Genomic DNA, 16,985 nt, shown 5'->3' with positions numbered 1-16,985 from the left:
ACTTTTTTTTTTTTTAACAGAAGAGGAAACTGAAGTTCAGGGACATTTAGGTCAAGATGACAGCCAAGGAGAAGATGGGGAGGTAGAGGATGAAGGGAGTCATTCTGGGAGGCCCAACCCCGGGGAACCCCGAGGGGCTGTGAGAGCGGGCGCTGTCAAAGGAAGGGCAGCCGGGGCGGGCCGGCGCAGGCGGGCGGGCTCGGGACTCCGAGCTCCCGCGGTGGGGGAGCTGATGGAGCAACCTTTCCCTCCATGACGCCAGGATGGTGTTGGGCTGTGAAGCTGGCGGGGTCGGCTGGCCGGGCCGCGCTTTCCCAGGCGACCACCAGGTGGCGCCGCCAGACCGCGCGGGCTCCGCGCTCCGGCTCCGCAGGTGGCCTGTCCGCGGCTTGGCGCCTGGCAGCTCTACCACCGCCGGGCGCCTCCAAGACGGGGCCTCCGGGAGGGGGTGTCACCCGCCGTGGCCCTCTGAGAGGGGACGCCGCAGACTTCTGGCCTCACCACGGTCCCCGCGGAGGAGGTTCCTTGGACTTCCGCCCCCAGCCGCAGACACCCAGGGTAGCAGCGCCTCGGACCCATGTCCTCGAAGCAGCTCTCTCTCGAGGTGCTGGGGGGCGGGAGGCTTCGGACTCCTGTCCTTGCCATGGCTGCCCCTTGTTCTTCAGATCACGTGTCCTGCCAAGCTAAGGTCAGTGCCACGTTATTATCACTGAGTCCTAGCCACTTAACACTAGGTGTCCTGTCATTAGGCCCTGGATGCTTCCTTTCCTGATCCACCAGCCTCAATCTGGAGAGTGGGGCCGCCTGGCAGATCATCCGGAGCTTGCAAGAAGGACACGTAGAACCTTCTACAATGTACAGATGCCCTGATCACCTGAGATCTACAGCGTTGGAACCCCAAGAATGGCCGTAGTGTTGGGGCTGTAGCTTGGTATTTCTAACTTTGCCAGGTGATTCTCACCTGGTGAGATTAAGAGCCACTCTCTCAAAGGAGTTGGGGATGGGGCAGGAACAGGCCTCACAGGAAGGGGCTTGGGAGGCCTAGTGCTTCCTGGGAGGGCCACTGGGAACACGCCTGCTTGGGTGCCAGTCCTGCTGTAACTTTGCTCTGTGAGTGACCCAGAGAAGTGCTTCTGGGTCTCTCCAGAGAGGAGACGACTGGCCTGGGCATTCCATGTGGTCCTGCTGACCTCCGGGATGCAGATGTCTTGCCTTGTCACCGAAAGAGAGCCTGCGCTTTGGTGGGTGGCAAGGAGGAGTGACCTGGTCCCCTAGGACCACGCCCTGGCACGTGGGCTGCCGGATGTGTCGCTCTGACCTGGGCCTCTCAGTGCTGACCGGGAAGAGGCTGTGTGGCTTAGTGGTTGAAACCTAGGCCTGTGGAAGCAGTCTGCCTGGGCAGCCTCGGACCTTGGCAGGTTTCTTTACCTGTCAAATTGACATAAAAATAGTACCTACCTCCAAGGGCCGTTATGAGGATCAAACAAGATAATCCATGAGAAGTGCTGTAGCCCAGCGCCCAGGTTTGTGAGCTCTTGAGAAAAATCCTAGCTTCCCCATTATTGTCATTAGGAGGCAAAAATGGCATGTTTCCGCTTTCTCCAGCACCCTCCCCGCACACCCCACTGCCTGGGGTTGGGAGAAAGGGGGTAGATAGTAAGGCAAGAGCCTAGTGTACTTAGCATCAGCCTGCAGGATGCTCTCAGTGAGCCCCCATGATTTTGGGGTGTCTCGATCTTGCGGTTCTCAGACAGTATGGGCAGCCCCACCCAGGTTGGGCACCTTCAGCAATGAACACCCCAGTGCACGTGGGATGGGAGGCATTCTTCCCCAGCTCCCCACTTAGTGCTGTACCCTTCTTCCCCAGCCTGTCTGTCACCTTCTCTGGGCTTACGCAAGATTGCCCGATGGGTGCCCTCTCTCTCTCTGTCTCTCTGTCTGTCTCTGTCTGTCTCTCTGTCATGTCTCTTTCTCTCAGTCTCTCTCTCTCTGTCTCTCTCTGTCTCTCTGTCTCTCTGTCTCTCTGTCTCTCATTGTCTCTCTCTCTCTCTGTCTCTCTCCTGTCTGTCTGTCTCTCTGTCTCTCTCTCAAATGTCTCCTCACCAATGCCTCAATCTTTTGTCTCTACTCTGTCTGTCTCTCTTGCCTTTGCTGGGCCCTCTCATTGTTCTCCGTTAACTCCAGTGTTTCCACGTGGGACACTTCCAGCTTCTTCCTGTCTCCACTCCCTCCCTCGGGCCTCATCTACTCTGTGGATACTAATGCCACCCCCAGTCCTGGCTGCTCCCCAGAACTCCAGATTCAAAACGGCTTTGCCAGCACCTCTCACTGACCTGTCCAAGACCGAGCTCTAATCTTGTCCGTGGGTCCTGTTCCTCCTCATCCTGAGAGCCGCAGCCCCAGCGTTCCAGTTGCTCAAATCAGAGGCCTGGGAGGCTGCCTCGACTTGGCTTTCTTTTCTTTCCCACTGTGACTTGAGAGGCACCTGTGTGGCTTTTAAGAAGCCCCCCCCCAATTTTGAGTATACCTCCCAGAGATTCTGATGCAGCCAATTTCAGGTAGGGCCCGGCATTTTAGAAGCTCCCAGGTGACTCTGGTTGCTTATCCATTCATTTACTCATTCACACACCCTTGTGAGTGAGCACTGCGTACCAGGCACTAGAGGTATAGCCCTTAAGGAGAGCACTTCTGATGCACAGGCGCTTAGTGGGTGCTCATGCGTGATTGCTGGGCAAAGGTGCATCCAGTAGGGTTGGTGATCCAGACCCCTCTCTCCCTGCCACAGACCCGAGAAGACAGCTGGATGACAGAGGAACCGGGCTGAGTGAGTCCTCAGACTTCTCATCAACCATGGTCCCGAGCTTGTCTCCCCATCTAGCTTCCTGGAAGCCAGGCACGAGCCATGGCTGGCAGAGGGCTGTCCAGGGTCAGACATCCTGGACAGCCTGACTGTTGCCACGGTGACCAATGTGCATCTGTTCAACTGAGAACTTTGAAGTTGACTTGGATGTGGGACAACAAAGGGCACCTCCATCTCCTGGCTTCTTTTCATCCTCCTCAACCCTTTTCTGCTCTGCTTTTGTTCTGGCCATTTACATCAGACAATAAAACCCTTTCAAATGCTATGAATTCAAAACATAGGCAATTAAGAGGCCTCTCTGAGGTTCAAGCCTCGCTTTGGTCTCTTTAAAGAGCAATCGTGGTGCTTGCTTCCTCAGCATATATACTAAAAAGCAATCACCAGAGTCAAAAAAGAGATGACTGTGTGAGGGTGGTCAGCATCGCCTGCGTGTCACTATCCAACAGCTATTGTGTGCCTGGGCCCAGGGGATGCAGTGTGGTACAAGGCTCTCCCAGAGCTTCTGATCAGGCCTACTTCTCCGTGCCTCAGTTTCCCCAGGGTACAACACTCAGGCTGAAGTGACCCAGGGATTTTCATATGGTGCTTTCTGAAACCCAGGCAAAGGTTCCAGTCGCTGACCTCTGTTTTGGGAAAGTAGCTTTGCCTTGCTCTGTTTCATATGTTCTGCTTCCCTACAACTTGTTTGAAAAAAAGTAGTCCATAATTTGAAAAGAGAGAGAGAGAGACAGAGAATGGGTTGGGAATAAAAACCACTTGCCAAGAGTTTCCGAGGGCTTTTTCCAGACCGGCTGTTCTGTGACGTTGACAGCTAAGGAGACGGCAACTTCTCCGGCTGTTCAGCCACAGAGAGGCCGAAGCAGCGGCAGCTCTGTCAGGAAGCACCCCTGCCTGGCTGGCGGACGCCCTGCCTTCATTTCGAGTAAAGTAAGGAACTTCGCTGGGCTAGCGTTGGAAAGAGATTAGACCCAGGGCATCGCTTCTGAGACATCCGCCCGTCTTAGACTCCAGATCTGCCTGGGCCTCGTGGCCCCGCCCTGGCCCCTTCCTCGTGGCCAGGGGACCAGCCTTCGGGGACCGCGCCCTCCCTGCCTACATGGGCCTCCACACAGCTGCCCCGAGATGACTCGGGGTCTGTGTGCTCTGCCCACTGGACTATGGGCGCTCAGAGCGTGACGGTTGCTGAAGAATGTGAGTAGGTGAGGGGCCGGGGCCCTGGCGATGCTGTCGCTCCCTGGGCCCTGCCCCGCTACTCTATGCCTGGTGGGCGGTGCATGGAGCAGGCCCTCTGACACCTGCCTGTCCTCCCTTGGCTTCACCCTCCCCTCTTCTTTCTCAACAGGGGACTGAGAGGCAGCAGGCCCGATGTCAGAGGCGACTTGAGTCTTTCCGAAAAGCCATTTACACTGTCTGGGCAGGGAAACGGGAATAGGTTGGGCACAGGGCGTTTTATTGACTGTCTCTTGTGTAGAACAGCCGCAGGAAAGGTTTATTAACGCAGCACACCCAGACAATCTCATTTAGGGCCATCGTGCTGCCTGGGCCCACTCGAGGTTCAAGCCGATAAGTTTATCCCTAGGCTGAGTCTTGTGTTTATTATTTTGTTATGGATGGTGCCTTTCCCCCTGAAGGTCGAATTGCTGCAAAGAGCAAAGAGAGATTCTGGATTGCAGAACAACTTCTATTAAAACACCCTGAACTTGGTGATGTCGTCCCCTCCATGGGGCTGCTGAAATGTGCTCTCTTGCCTCATCCTCGTGGGATCCATCCAGAGATCGGAGGCTCCCAGGTCGCCCAGGCCACGACTCCCACTTTGCTCTGCACGGTTCCAGGCGCGCAGTGGGCCTGCGGCAGAGACGGGAGGATGGAGCATTTGCTGCCGGACTCGTAGGATTAACGGCCTCTTGGTTTCAATAGCTTTGGGGGACCCCTTCTTTCTGGGGACGTGTGGCGTAAAGCGTCACCAGCACTGCAGGGCTGCCACCCAGCCCCTCTGTCCACCCCTAAGGAGATGTGAGCTGCGGGGAGCAGAGAGAAAGGACCGTGTCAAGATCTGAAGCAGCTGGTTGGTCGTCGCATTTTTGCACGGACTCCACCTTCTCCTTCAGCTGCCGGGGGCCCAAGGACACGCCCCGGAAGCGGGAACCGCTTCCAACCACGTGCTAGTCAGGAAGCAGCGTGGGAGGCTGAGAAAGGGTGTTTGAAATGGGCCTTACCCACAGTGGGAGATTTCCTCCTCTTTGACCCTACTACGTATGCCACAACTGGTGTTTTCCTGAAGGTGATAGTTACACAGGTATGGAAAGGTGTGGTCGTAGGGACTGTGCACTGTGGCGTTATTTATCATGGGCCAACAGTGCGAATGTCCATCGACCGGGAGCAAGTAGGTGAGTGCCTGTGCATTCCCACGCTGGACAACTTTGAACCACTGAAAGGGAAACTTTTTGCAATCGATATATGTTACTTTTGTAGTAAGGCAAAAAAAAAAAAGAAAAAGAAAAAACAAAAAACAAAAAAATCTTTAAAACTTATTGGGATGGTTTGCCACAAAAGAACACCTTTACCAAAATTAAACCCACTGGGCAATGATTGTGCACATCTCAGTGTGCAAAGCCTCGTGCTGAGTTCTGTGAGTGTGTGTGTGCGGAGGGAGGGTCAGGACATTTAATGAAACTCAGTCTTGTCTCCTGGGGGTTCACAGAGACGGCAGCAGGACAGAGTGCTCAGAGGCCACGGACTGCGTCACGCCGTGAGGCAGCTCAGGTGAGGCAGCGTAGTTCGTGGGGTAGGGGCCGGGGTTCAGACTGGCATGGGTTCAAGTCCTGGGTGGTGAGAGAGCAGTGTTGCTAATAATAGCCCCAAATGGGGGATGCCGCAATGTCTATCCCCAGAATAAACAAATTGTGATATGGTCATACAAGGGAATCCTATTCAGCAGTGAACATGAATAGACTTCAGTTATACATGATATGGTTGAATCTCACCAGCGATATTTTTTTTCATTTTTATTTTTTTTAGGCGAGGCAACCCTTGGTTGCCCTCACAGATTGCAAGGACCTTGTCAGCTTACAATCCCATCTTTTTAAAAATTTTTTTACGCCTGCAGCACCTGGTCTTCCTAGGTGGTCTCCCATCCAAGTACTAACCAGGCCCGACCCTGCTTAGCTTTCGAGATTAGATGGGATCAGGCTTGTTTGAGGTAGCATGGCCGTAGACTCACCAGCGATGTTATACAAAAGAACCAGATAAAGAAAGAATATCTACAGAATGATTCCACTTAAAAAAGATTAAAAATAGACAAAATTCGATTATATTTTTAGGGAAAGACCATAGGTGGTAAAATTATAAGGAAGAGCAAGGAAGAGATGATCAAACCAGTCAGGAGACTGGTCACCTCAAGGAGATGGGTGGTGATTGTGACCGAGGAGAGGCACCTAGGAGGTCTGGGGCTTCTAGCTGGGCTTTATCACTTGACCTGGGTCGGGGTTCATGTTGGGCTCACTGGACAATTCTTCATGATACTGCAAGGATATATTTTGTGTCCTCTTCTGTATGTGTGATGTATCTCATGGTTAAAATATGAGAAAGGAGCAATAGAAGCTTGTGGCAAAAACGCTTCATAAAACAGGGAAGGGCATACAATCGCAAGTGGAAAGTAAAATCTTCACCCTCCTCCCTCCCCCACCACCACCCATCCAGAACGGACGTGTCTGCATTTTGCACTTGGACATGGATGTATAGCCTTTTTAATTAATTTGTTTGTTTTCCTAGATCGGATCGTAACAGACATGCTGTCTGCGAGCTTTGGTTTCGCTGAAGAATAATATGTCTTGGGTATTTTTCCATGGTAAACAACTGCTCTATGTAATTTTCTTGAGTGGTTACTTGGTATTTCACTGTGAGGGGGACCACACGTACTTTTTTGCAAGGACCCAATGTGTAGACACTCAGGAGGTTTCCAGATTTTTCCTACCATAATTCTGAAGTCATGCAAGTGACTTGACATACAAATAACTACAGCAGGGTGGAGAGTGTGGACCAGAACATTCCTGAAAGACTCCTAGGAAAGGAGACGCTCTGGCCTGTGTGTGTGCATATGTTCCTGTGACACCCAAACGCTGGCTTTGCAGGGAGACGACGTTTCCTGCAAGACAACAGTCAATATCAATCCAATTGGACATAATGAGTGGATTTCTCCCCCGCCTCATAGACGGTGATAGTGATTTCTCAGATGCCTTTTAGTTACAGACAAGTTTCTGAACAAAATAATTAGGTTTGCGTCTTTGCAGCCTGCCTTATTGGGCTATTGATTATCCGCTAAAATCTCATGCCCTGCAGATGTCTGGGTGTGCAGCTGGCATAGCAAGTGGGCGAAGACAGCTCCAAGTGGGGGTGTGGGAGATCCACAGAGCTGTGCCTCAAGTTCGTCGTCCTTCCCAGAGTTCTCTGCTGCCAAAGCTCATCTGTGGCCGCCCCAGCGTCGAGCATCAGCTGTCCCTAGACCACGAAAGTCCAGGAAGCAGAGCATCAGTCCTCACTGCCCCGACCTCACACCTGTGTGACCCCAGGCAAGGCTCCGTCCCTCTCTGGGTCTCCTTTCTTATGTGTAAAAGGCAGCATTAGACCTAATAACCTCCAAGGCCCCTTCCAGCACCGATGTTCCAGCCCAGCGCTATCCCACAGAAGTAGAATGCAAGCCACATAAGTAATTTAAAACTTTCTATCAACCATGTTAAAAAAAAAGTAAGATCTAAAAGGCAAAATTAGTCTTAATAACATATTTTATTTAGGCCAATGTATCTAAAATATGATTGTTTCCGCATGTAAACAATATAACAATTATTAATGAAATGTTTTCCCTTTTTTTGCACTAAGCCTTCACAATTCAGTTGTGTGTTTTATACTCACAGGGCATCTCGATCCCGTCCTGTTGCATTTTAAGCGCTCCACGGCCACACGTGGCAAGTGGCTACTGGATTGGACAGCGCAGTCTACCCGGCCCACCCACTGTCTGTACAGATGAGGAAACTGAGGCCCAACTGGCTGGAGCCATATCGAGTCTGGTGCCCGGATCCTCTCTGTGTGTCCGATGCTTGTCCTGTGGACCCGCTCTGTGAGAGCACTATGCAGCTGCCATCTGCGAGACAGAGCAGGAACAAATCACTTCTTTTGCCATCAAGGAGCTGATGGTCCAGTTGGAAAAAAAGAACGAGGCCGGATGAACCTGCTGGGGAACAGTGCCTGCTGGCCAGGGCTTTCGTGGGGAACAGGCCGTCGGCGCCTACGCGTTCCTGAACGCAGGAGGGCTGTGGTGGTTATTCCCCCGCTTGACTTCCGTGTGGAAGGAGGGCTGAGTCAGCCTCTGGGGCTAGGAATAGGGTTTGGAAATCAGAGGGATGAGGTCGATATGAATGATATGTGTTTCTGGGGCATAAAGGGGGCTGTCTGATTAGAGCAGAGGGTGGGAGCTAGGAAGAGTGACCCTAAAAGCCAGGCAGAGGGGTTTAGATGTGAGTATTAGCAGCCACCTGAGGCCTTGAGTTGAGGAGGGGCTTGTTGGAAGCGGTGGGTCATGGAGGTCCCCTGAGGGATTGGATTGGAAGCAGCACCTGGCGCCCAGGAGAGGCGGTTAGGAGGCTGCTGGAGCAGGGGGTGGGGGTGGGGTGGATTTAGAGGAAAGAGGAGCTATTCTATAGAATCGAAGGAAGCCTATGCTGCGGGGCCTTCAGCTTCGACGGCATAAACATGACCATGTGATGACAGCTGGGCATTTACTTCTTGCTGGGCTTCCCTGCCCGAGGACGGGAAGGACATTCTAGGTGGATGGATCTGCCTAAGTAAAGACTTGGAGTCAGGAAGGAGCAGAGGTTGGGGGTTAGGGTGGGAAATGGCTGCAGGTGACTGCTGGGGAGGGAGGCGACATGCATGACTCAATTACTTGGGGCTTTAACAAGCAGAGACAGCAACCCCTTACGGCATCAGAAATTGAGTGAGGTTTTCGGTGAGTCAGTGGGATGCAGGGAAGAAGGCTTTTCAGGCCAAACCACGTAGCAGGAGGCAGGAAGCAAGAGGTAGGTAGAAGGAGGCAGGTAGCAGGAGGCAGGGGCTTGGATAGGTAGGAGAAAGGGGGTGGACACTGCAGGTGTAGAAATCAGTTCTGCAGAGGCATAGAGACTGGACCGGGCATAGCACATCACTGGGCAGAAGTCAATTCCATGGGTTACCCTCAGATGACACTCACTGCTTAAACGATCAAGAACTCGAGTCAACCACAGCATTATTGAACACTTACTCTGTGCCAGGCAGCGTCAAACTCTGGGGCGGGGGAGGGGGTTGATATAATGAGCAAGACACTAGAGGCTCTGCCCTGCCCTCGGCTTTCGTGGGAGTCAGACATTAATCACAATCACATCTGTGAAAGAGTGATTATAATGGTTAAGAAGTGCCAGGAAGGAAGGGTTTAGGGACATATGCATAGGGGTCAAGAAGGACTTCCTTGAGAAGAAATACTTTTCCATCTATTCACTTTCAACCCATCTGTGTCTTGATCCAAGACAAAGGCTAAGGGGACCCTAACTAGATCAAGGAGGGAAGAGGGAAGGACATTTTAAACAGCAGCAATGGCCTGAGCAAAGGCCCTGGGGTGAGAAGGAGCACAGGGTGTATGAACAAATGGGAAAATCAGAACGAGAATGAGATAATTAGGTGAAGAGGGAGAAGAAGAGCCTCTCTGGCAGGAGGAATGAGGAGTGCACAGGACCTCGGAGGCTGAGTGGCGTAAGAGGTGGGGAGGCTGTGTGGTCCAGGCTGGGAGGTCCTTCCAGGCCGGGGCTCCCCGGGCTGCACTGCTGGGACCCTCGAGATACACAGTGACATGTGAAGCCATGTGAGAGCCCAGATAATTATAAAGGAAATCCGATTTTAGATCAGAGGCAAGGGCGATGTGGCAAATGAAGATGGAGGCAGTCGCTGAGGCTGGACCAGGCACGTCCCATTGGGCCACTTTGAAGACTTTTGACATTATCCCAAGTACAAGGCCATCGATGGACTTAAGACTGGGGAGTGGCATGAGCACACTGGTGTTTTTGGCTCCCTCCAGCTGGTGAGGAGAGTGGACTGTAGGAGGCCTGAGGGGCACAGGGATAGCTACAGGGGGGCTGGGAGGGGGTGATGGCAATGGTCCAGGTGGGAGCGGAGAATCAAGGCCTAAAACTGATGAAACGCTGCTCTTCACAGCTGGCTGGCTCCTGTGCAGCCTTCAATTATAGCAAATGTCCTCAGACAGGTTAGTGATTCTATTAAAGTGGCCCAACCTGGAGACCTGCATTTTGCAGATAATGCTGCATGAAGCCAGTTAATTCAGTGATTGAATTATTAAGTTAGAGCATCTATGACTTAATTTCATTGGCAGTCAGCAAGGCATCCTTCAAGTAAATTGACATTTGCTTTGCCATTCCCTCTTAAAACCAGTACAGTCGATTTGGTTAAATTTGTACAGAAAATATTCTTTTACAGTATGCAGAAGAACTCTGAAAAGAATGAAAATGAAATGCATTTTTTTCCTAATTGTAGCTCGTTTACTTATATGTATGTTAAACAACGGATAGAGCTGACTTCAAGGAAAAAAATCCTCTAACGAGTGAGACAGATCTCAGCTGAGACCTTCCACGAGCACTTGAAAATAATGGGAAGTCTGATATTTCTCAGGGTTAAATTAATACCAATTAGGACAATGTGGTTGATGATAATGTTTTGATCTTCTATGTCTGCTGATTTTTTTTGCCTGGGTGTTCTGTCGGTCGTTGAGAAAGTTGTTAAAGACCCCATTTAGACCGTGAAATTGTTTTTTTCTCCCCTTAATTCTGTCTGGTTTTGTTTCATATATTTGAAGCTCTATTATTGAGTACATATACATTATAATTATTATATCTTCCTATCGAACTGATCGCTTTTATCATTATGAAAGCTCCTTTTCTATATCTCTGAAGTTTGTTTTGAAATCTATTTTATCCGATATTAATATAGTCAGTCTTCTTATGCTTAGAGTTTATACGGTATATTATTTCCATCTATTTACTGTCAACCTTCTTGTGTCCTTATCTTTAAAGAATGTTATCTTATTCAGACAGCAGAGTTCAGACTATTTTTTTAAATTCATCCTGACAATTTCTTTTAGTAGTGTCCATTACCCCTTATGTATTTGATCTATCATTTTATTTTTAGTTTTCTGCTTGAGTCCTCTGATGTTTTGTCCTTCTGTTCCTCCTTTCCTGCCTTTTAAAATTATTGGAATACTTTATAGAATTCCATTTAATTTTAATTTTCCTCTTAGCTGTTTAGCTATTTTTCCTTGTATTATTTTTACAGTGGTTGCTTGAAAGATTGCAACATACATCCTTAGCTTTTTACAGGCCATTTATAGTTAGTAATATACACTTCACATGGAATATAGAAATCTGCCACTTTGTAGCCCGATAACCACGCTCATCCTTTAAGTTAGAGTTGTTATAAGTAATACCTCTACATGTGTCATAAATCCCTCAAGACAGTGTTATAATTTTAAGCAGTGAAAGCTTTATAAAGAAAATAAAGAGGAAAGGCAAAGAACAAAACAAGACCAAAAAAATCCGCGAGTCTTTTGCATTGAGCAGATATTTACCTTTTCTGATGCTCCTCATTCTTTTCTGAGGATCTGGGTTTCCATCTGCTCTCATGTCCCTTCAGGCTGGCGTAAACAGAGCACAGCCCTGCCAGCCCCTGGGAGACGCGGCCCACGTGTGGCCTCCGTGCTCAGGACAGCCAATTCTGTCCTGAAAACCTTTGCTCAGGGGGATCCTCCTATACAGACAGTGGAGTTGATCCTCTGCCTCGGTTCTGAGTGTGCTACAGCTGCTGGTCCTCGCAAGGCCCCATTCTTGGTTTATTTCCACTTGCCTGCCTTGTCCCTCATCCCCTCGCCTGGGTCCCGGCCCCACGAAGGCATCCACTCCATTGTGTGAATACATACCCTACATACCCTTGAACAAGGACCTTGCTCTGTGTGCTTCTAATGAACCAGTGGAGAATCGTGCTGCAGAGCTGGCTCTCCCCTCCCCGTTTCCTACTCCTGACTACTCAGATCTGCGAGCAGACATGCAGGTAATCCGCTGGGTCCTTTTACTGGCCACGTGGTGCTCCTGCACATTTCGCTTATTTATTCTCTAGTGATGGAGACTGAGGTTACCTCCAACGCTGCAGCAAACAACACCGCAATGACTATCCTTGTTCTTGTCCCCTTAGGACTCAAGGAGGGATTTCCCTGAGATGGGGAGAGAGATTGCTGGACCAGAGGGGGCAGCCTGACAAAATTCCACCGAGCACTCCTGATGGCTCTCCAGGAAGGCTGCGCAGTCCCTGCTCTACTCCCAAGAAAGGGTCTCCACTTCCTCACATCTTCAACAACAAATGGCATTTGCCCAACTTCCTAATTGTTGCCGCGATGTGGCTCTGTACCTCACTGTCGTTTTAATTGGCGTTCTCTGATTATTAGAGTGTCTGTCTCTTCACGAGCCTGGTAGTCATTTGGGCTTCCCCTTCCACAAACTGCCTGTTGCACCCTGTGCCCGGCTCGCCCCTGGGTGTCCCACCATCCTTCCCTACCCACATGTTAACTAGCATATCAGGTTTTGCTACTGTGTCTCTTCAGGATGCCTTTGTTTCTGTTCATCTCTGCTCTGATCTATTATTTGTGTTTCACAGCTTAATGCCCAGGGGACACTTATTTCCAAGTCCTCTGGTGGGTGGAGGGTCTTCCCCATGGACCACTTACACCTTTTTTTGTCCTCAGCACTTTTATTGTCCCAATGCCAGAGGACACTAGATGAGTATGAGCGTCTGCAATGTGCCAGGCAGATTCTGCAAAGATCATCCCCTTTCACCCCAATAATAACTCTGGGAGGGGGGCCTCTTGCCATACTTGAGTGACAGATAAGAAACTGAGGCACATACAAGTTTGGTAACGGGCCCAAAGTCATGTAACTCGCAAAAATGACCCAGCCAGGATGCTAGCGATAGCTTAAATTCATGTTAGTTTATCTCACATAACACTTATTTTAAGTAACTGCTATGGTCCAGGCAGCTCCTTGCCTTATCATTCCTAAACTATGAAATTTAGCGGAAAAAAGTCAACCTCGGTGGTACTTGTAGAACTTTCTAATACCTTGTGTTTGAAAGGAAGGGGAGCGGGGAGAGGCAGGGGTCTGGATGGCCGAGCTCACGAGTCTGAGTTCCGGGGGAGAGCAAATCAATGTGGTCACTGGGGTGCTTCCTCAAAGCCTTTTATTCGAGGGGGCTCTCCAGTGCAGGAAAGAGAGAGAGACAGGAATGAACCTTCCTGACTCTTATCATCTTACTGTTATTGTCCTGAGGCAGAAATCATTCAGGGACAATAGTGGCATCTCCTAACAAGGCTCTAAAAATCCTCTTCCCACCTATCTCATTAAGCAATATACTTCTGATACCATTTTTCTTTTCATGATAGATAATTATTTAACTATATCTATTTAATAATTATTTATCCAAATTTATATTGTGTATATAATGCCTTTATCATTTATATACTACTAATAATCATTTATATGCTACTTTATCATTTATATACTACTCAATCTTAAAGAGAATTTTAAAACTTAAGAGCCTTATGACCATAAGAAAAAAATTTAAAAGGTAATGCATATGCATGTGTTTGTTACAGTTCACGCAATAGATAAGGTGATAAATAAAGAAATTAAATAATAAAAACATTACAACTGGATAAAATTCTGTTGGAAGTAGAATTCAAATATACTTTGAAAGCATAAAGGAAACAATATAAATTTTTTGACTGTTAAAGAGAACCTTGTTCATATTTTTAAGTATAACATAGTGTTTTTGCATTCTTATATTATTTACATTTTCTTGGGTACATATAAAAGAGAGTTATAATGGTTTTACACATAAAGGTCAACATATACAATATCCTCCAAACTATTTAAATTTATGATTAAAAAAAAATTTTTCGATGCCAACTGAAAAATGTGCGAGGCATACATATTTTTAAAAATTCTTTTAGGGGCTGTCCACAAAGTGTTTGAAGAGTCTGTTGTAGACCACAGTGCTCCAGGAGTGGTGACAGATCAGGAGGAGGGAGCACAGAAATTGTCATTTTCCCCAGAACCATCTTCTTCCAGCTGGCTGGGCCCCAGCTGGCATGGCTTCTTGTGTTCACCATCGTGGCATCACTACTAGAATGCGTAAGCACGCCGAGGGCCGGGATTTGGTCTGTTTAGGCCGTTACTGTGTCCACAGAATCAACCGTAGTGCCTGGAGCCTAGTAATCACTCAACAAACATTTGGTGGGTGAATGAATGGCCTACGCTGAGCCCTCACTCTCTAAGGGATGCCTGTGTATTCCCGTTTAATTCTTAAAGCAACACCATAATAGATCCAATTAGTAGCTCCATTTCAGAGATGGGGAAACTAAGGCATGGAGAGGGGGCATAACCTGCCCAAGGTCACTAGTCAAAGAAGTGGCGGGCTGGGACCCAGGCATCTTGACCAGAGCCCTTAACCATGACATCTGTCTGCACCCGGGAATGTGGGGGCAGGGCCGCATGCTTGGGGCCTGAAACTCCTGGCACTTTGGGGCACTCCATGAATGCGATACCCTCCACAGACATCTTCAACAGCTCCCGCCTTCTACTCTCTCTTCCTGAGTGGTTTTCCTTCTCTCCTCCCTGTTTAATATTTAAGTTACACACATCCTGGGACATCCTGGAGTCCCCACGTTACTGACCTACTTACTTATCCAACCATCTTCCTCGCGTCAGGGGCGGCGATGGGAAGCCCAGGAGGTGTCTCAGTCGGCGGAAGGGTGTGGGAGCAGCGCACAGCGCTGGCTGCTCTGGGCAGGCTGCAGCCGACAAGCTAACATTAATAAAATAAGGCCTGACTCCACCGCTGAGAGGCCGTGGCAGGATAACATTCATTCTAAGTGGCTTTCCAGGAAAACACCTCCTGTTCCTGCCCCCCAGAAGGGCCTCCGAAGCTCCACTGGCTATGTCAGAGGTGTCTGCTTGTTTCTCTTCTGTTTATAAAATAGGGGGACTTGGCAGTCAAAAGTGGATCCTTACTTGTTGGTAGTGAGGATGACAGCTCCAGATCAGCCCCGGACAGGCACTCTGCCTGTCAACCATCTTTCTTTCTTTTTCTTTCTATTTTTTAAATTAAATTTATCAGGGAGTAACATTGGTTAATGACATTATGTAAGTTTCAGGTGTACAACTTTATAATAATACATCATCTGTATTTTCCATTGTGTGCTCACCACCCAAAGTCCAGTCTCCTTCCATCACAGTCACCATATAGCAGGCCCTCTTGACCCTCCTCTACCCCCTCCCCTCCCCCCTGCTAACCAGCATCCTCCCTTCCTACCTGAGTTTTTTTATGCTTTTCCGTTTGTTCCTTTTGTTTTACATCCCACAAAAGAAGTGAAATGACATGGTTGTCCTTTTCTGTTTGGCTAATTTCACCCTAGCACAATATTCTCAAGATCCGAATGGCGATATTTCATCTTTTTTTTTTTTTTTTTATAGCCGACAGTGTTCCTCTGCACACACGCACCACGTCTCCATGCAGCCATCCAGGCCTCCTTTCTCATTTCCCCATCATCAGCCTGATCCGAGGCTCAAAGACTCCATGTGGCACCTGCCTCAGGCTCCAGACGTGGGAGAGGAGAGGGGTGGTGGGTGTAAAGTGACTTCTTCAGGAAAGAGAGATGTGTCCCTGGCTCCCAACACCCCCTCTCCCCTGCCACCCCAGGCTACCCACTAGCCTTCATGCCCTCACGGACAAATTCAGAACAGTGGGGATCAAAGAGCAGCCCAGATGAAAGCACTAATCCCTGGCTCCTCAACTTGGCTCCTACCCCTTCACCCCCGGGACCCTTGACCCCTCCCCCTGAAGCCCCTGTTTTCTTCCTTCTGCGCCTCAGCCGCTTCACTCGGGCCGAGGACCCCAGGGCACGCGGCCAGGTGCAGGGGCCAACGAGGGTCTGGCGCTCGGGGCGGCTTAGGACCAGGCAACCTCCGGGTCAGGGGGCAGAGCCCCGCAGGGCGGCGCGGGTCCGAGCCGGGACGGGGGCGGAGGCGAGGGCGGAGCCCCTCCCGCTCCCCAGCCCCCCGCCTCCGCTCCGCGCGGGCCGTGACGTCAGAGCCGGACCCGCTAAACTGAGCGGCGGCGGCGGGGAGCTGGGGCGGAGACTGCGAACAGCAGGCGCCTGGACGGACGGAGCCCGCAGCGGCAGGGCAGGCGGCCAGCGGCGACCCCGAGGTAACGATGACCCGGGTCCCTGCCCGCAGCGCTCGACGCTGGGGCCGAGCACCGCGGGGCGCGGCGCAGAGCGGGGCGGGCAGAGCGCAGGGGAAGCGCCCCGAGCGCCGCGCGCGGGGTCCGGGCGGCGGGGCAGAGCCGGCGCGTGGGGTGCACGGTGCACGGAGGCCCGCGGAGCCTTCTGCGCGCGCAGTGGTAGCAGTGGGACCCTTGCGGGTCGACCCAGGGCGGGACGGCACCCCACGGGTCCCAGGTGCGGGCTGCGACGGCGCTCGTGGGAGTGATTAACCAGGAGCACAGGTGCGGGCGAGGACGCACGCGCCGCAGGTGAGCCGAAGATGGGATGCGGGAGACTCGCCCGCACCGCCCCTTTTGCGGCCCGGGAACTCTGAGCTCTTGGGGGTGGGGGGAAGCCCCGGCCCGCGAAGGCCCCTCACGTCCCACCGCACCCGCAGCGGAGCCCCAAGCCATGGCCCTGAGCGAGCTGGCGCTGCTCCGCTGGCTGCCGGAGAGCCGACACTCCCGGAAACTCATCCTGTTCATCGTGTTCCTCGCGCTGCTGCTGGACAACATGCTGCTCACCGTCGTGGGTACGTAGGGACCGGCCCTCCTCCCGCACCGCTTCCCTGGGCGCCCCACTTACCCGAGCGCCGTCCGGGATCTCCGTGCGGGCTGGGAAAGTTGCAGAACACGCTTAGCAAAAATAACATCCTCCAAGACTGCCGTGCTTGGGCTCGCTGGAGCTGCGTTTGTGGCTTCGTTTTCCTGGTGGTCGGGT

The 16,985-nt window shown here is 50.9% G+C and overlaps 1 protein-coding gene and 1 pseudogene across 2 annotated transcripts in view; one reads left to right on the top strand and one right to left on the bottom strand.

The window, feature by feature from the left end:
• Positions 1 to 5,957: 5,957 nt before the first annotated feature.
• LOC120610057 (uncharacterized) lies at positions 5,958 to 6,076 on the bottom strand (annotated as a pseudogene).
• Positions 6,077 to 16,143: 10,067 nt separating this feature from the next.
• SLC18A2 (solute carrier family 18 member A2) overlaps positions 16,144 to 16,985 on the top strand; it is a 32,297-nt gene continuing 31,455 nt past the window's right edge. The window contains exons 1-2 of one of the 2 annotated variants that reach the window (XM_039871087.1): positions 16,144 to 16,207; positions 16,663 to 16,797. In XM_039871087.1, the coding sequence (XP_039727021.1) occupies positions 16,677 to 16,797 (121 nt within the window). In that variant the 5' untranslated portion in view covers positions 16,144 to 16,207; positions 16,663 to 16,676. Of the gene's footprint in view, positions 16,208 to 16,497; positions 16,798 to 16,985 lie in introns of those variants that run through there. The other variant, XM_039871086.1, reaches the window with a different exon arrangement.

Source organism: Pteropus medius, unplaced genomic scaffold (genome assembly GCF_902729225.1).
Source record: "Pteropus medius unplaced genomic scaffold, Ma_sr-lr_union100, whole genome shotgun sequence".
Lineage (NCBI taxonomy): Eukaryota > Metazoa > Chordata > Mammalia > Chiroptera > Pteropodidae > Pteropus > Pteropus medius.
Note: the sequence above shows the minus strand (reverse complement) of the source record. Positions and strands in the feature narration are given on the sequence as shown.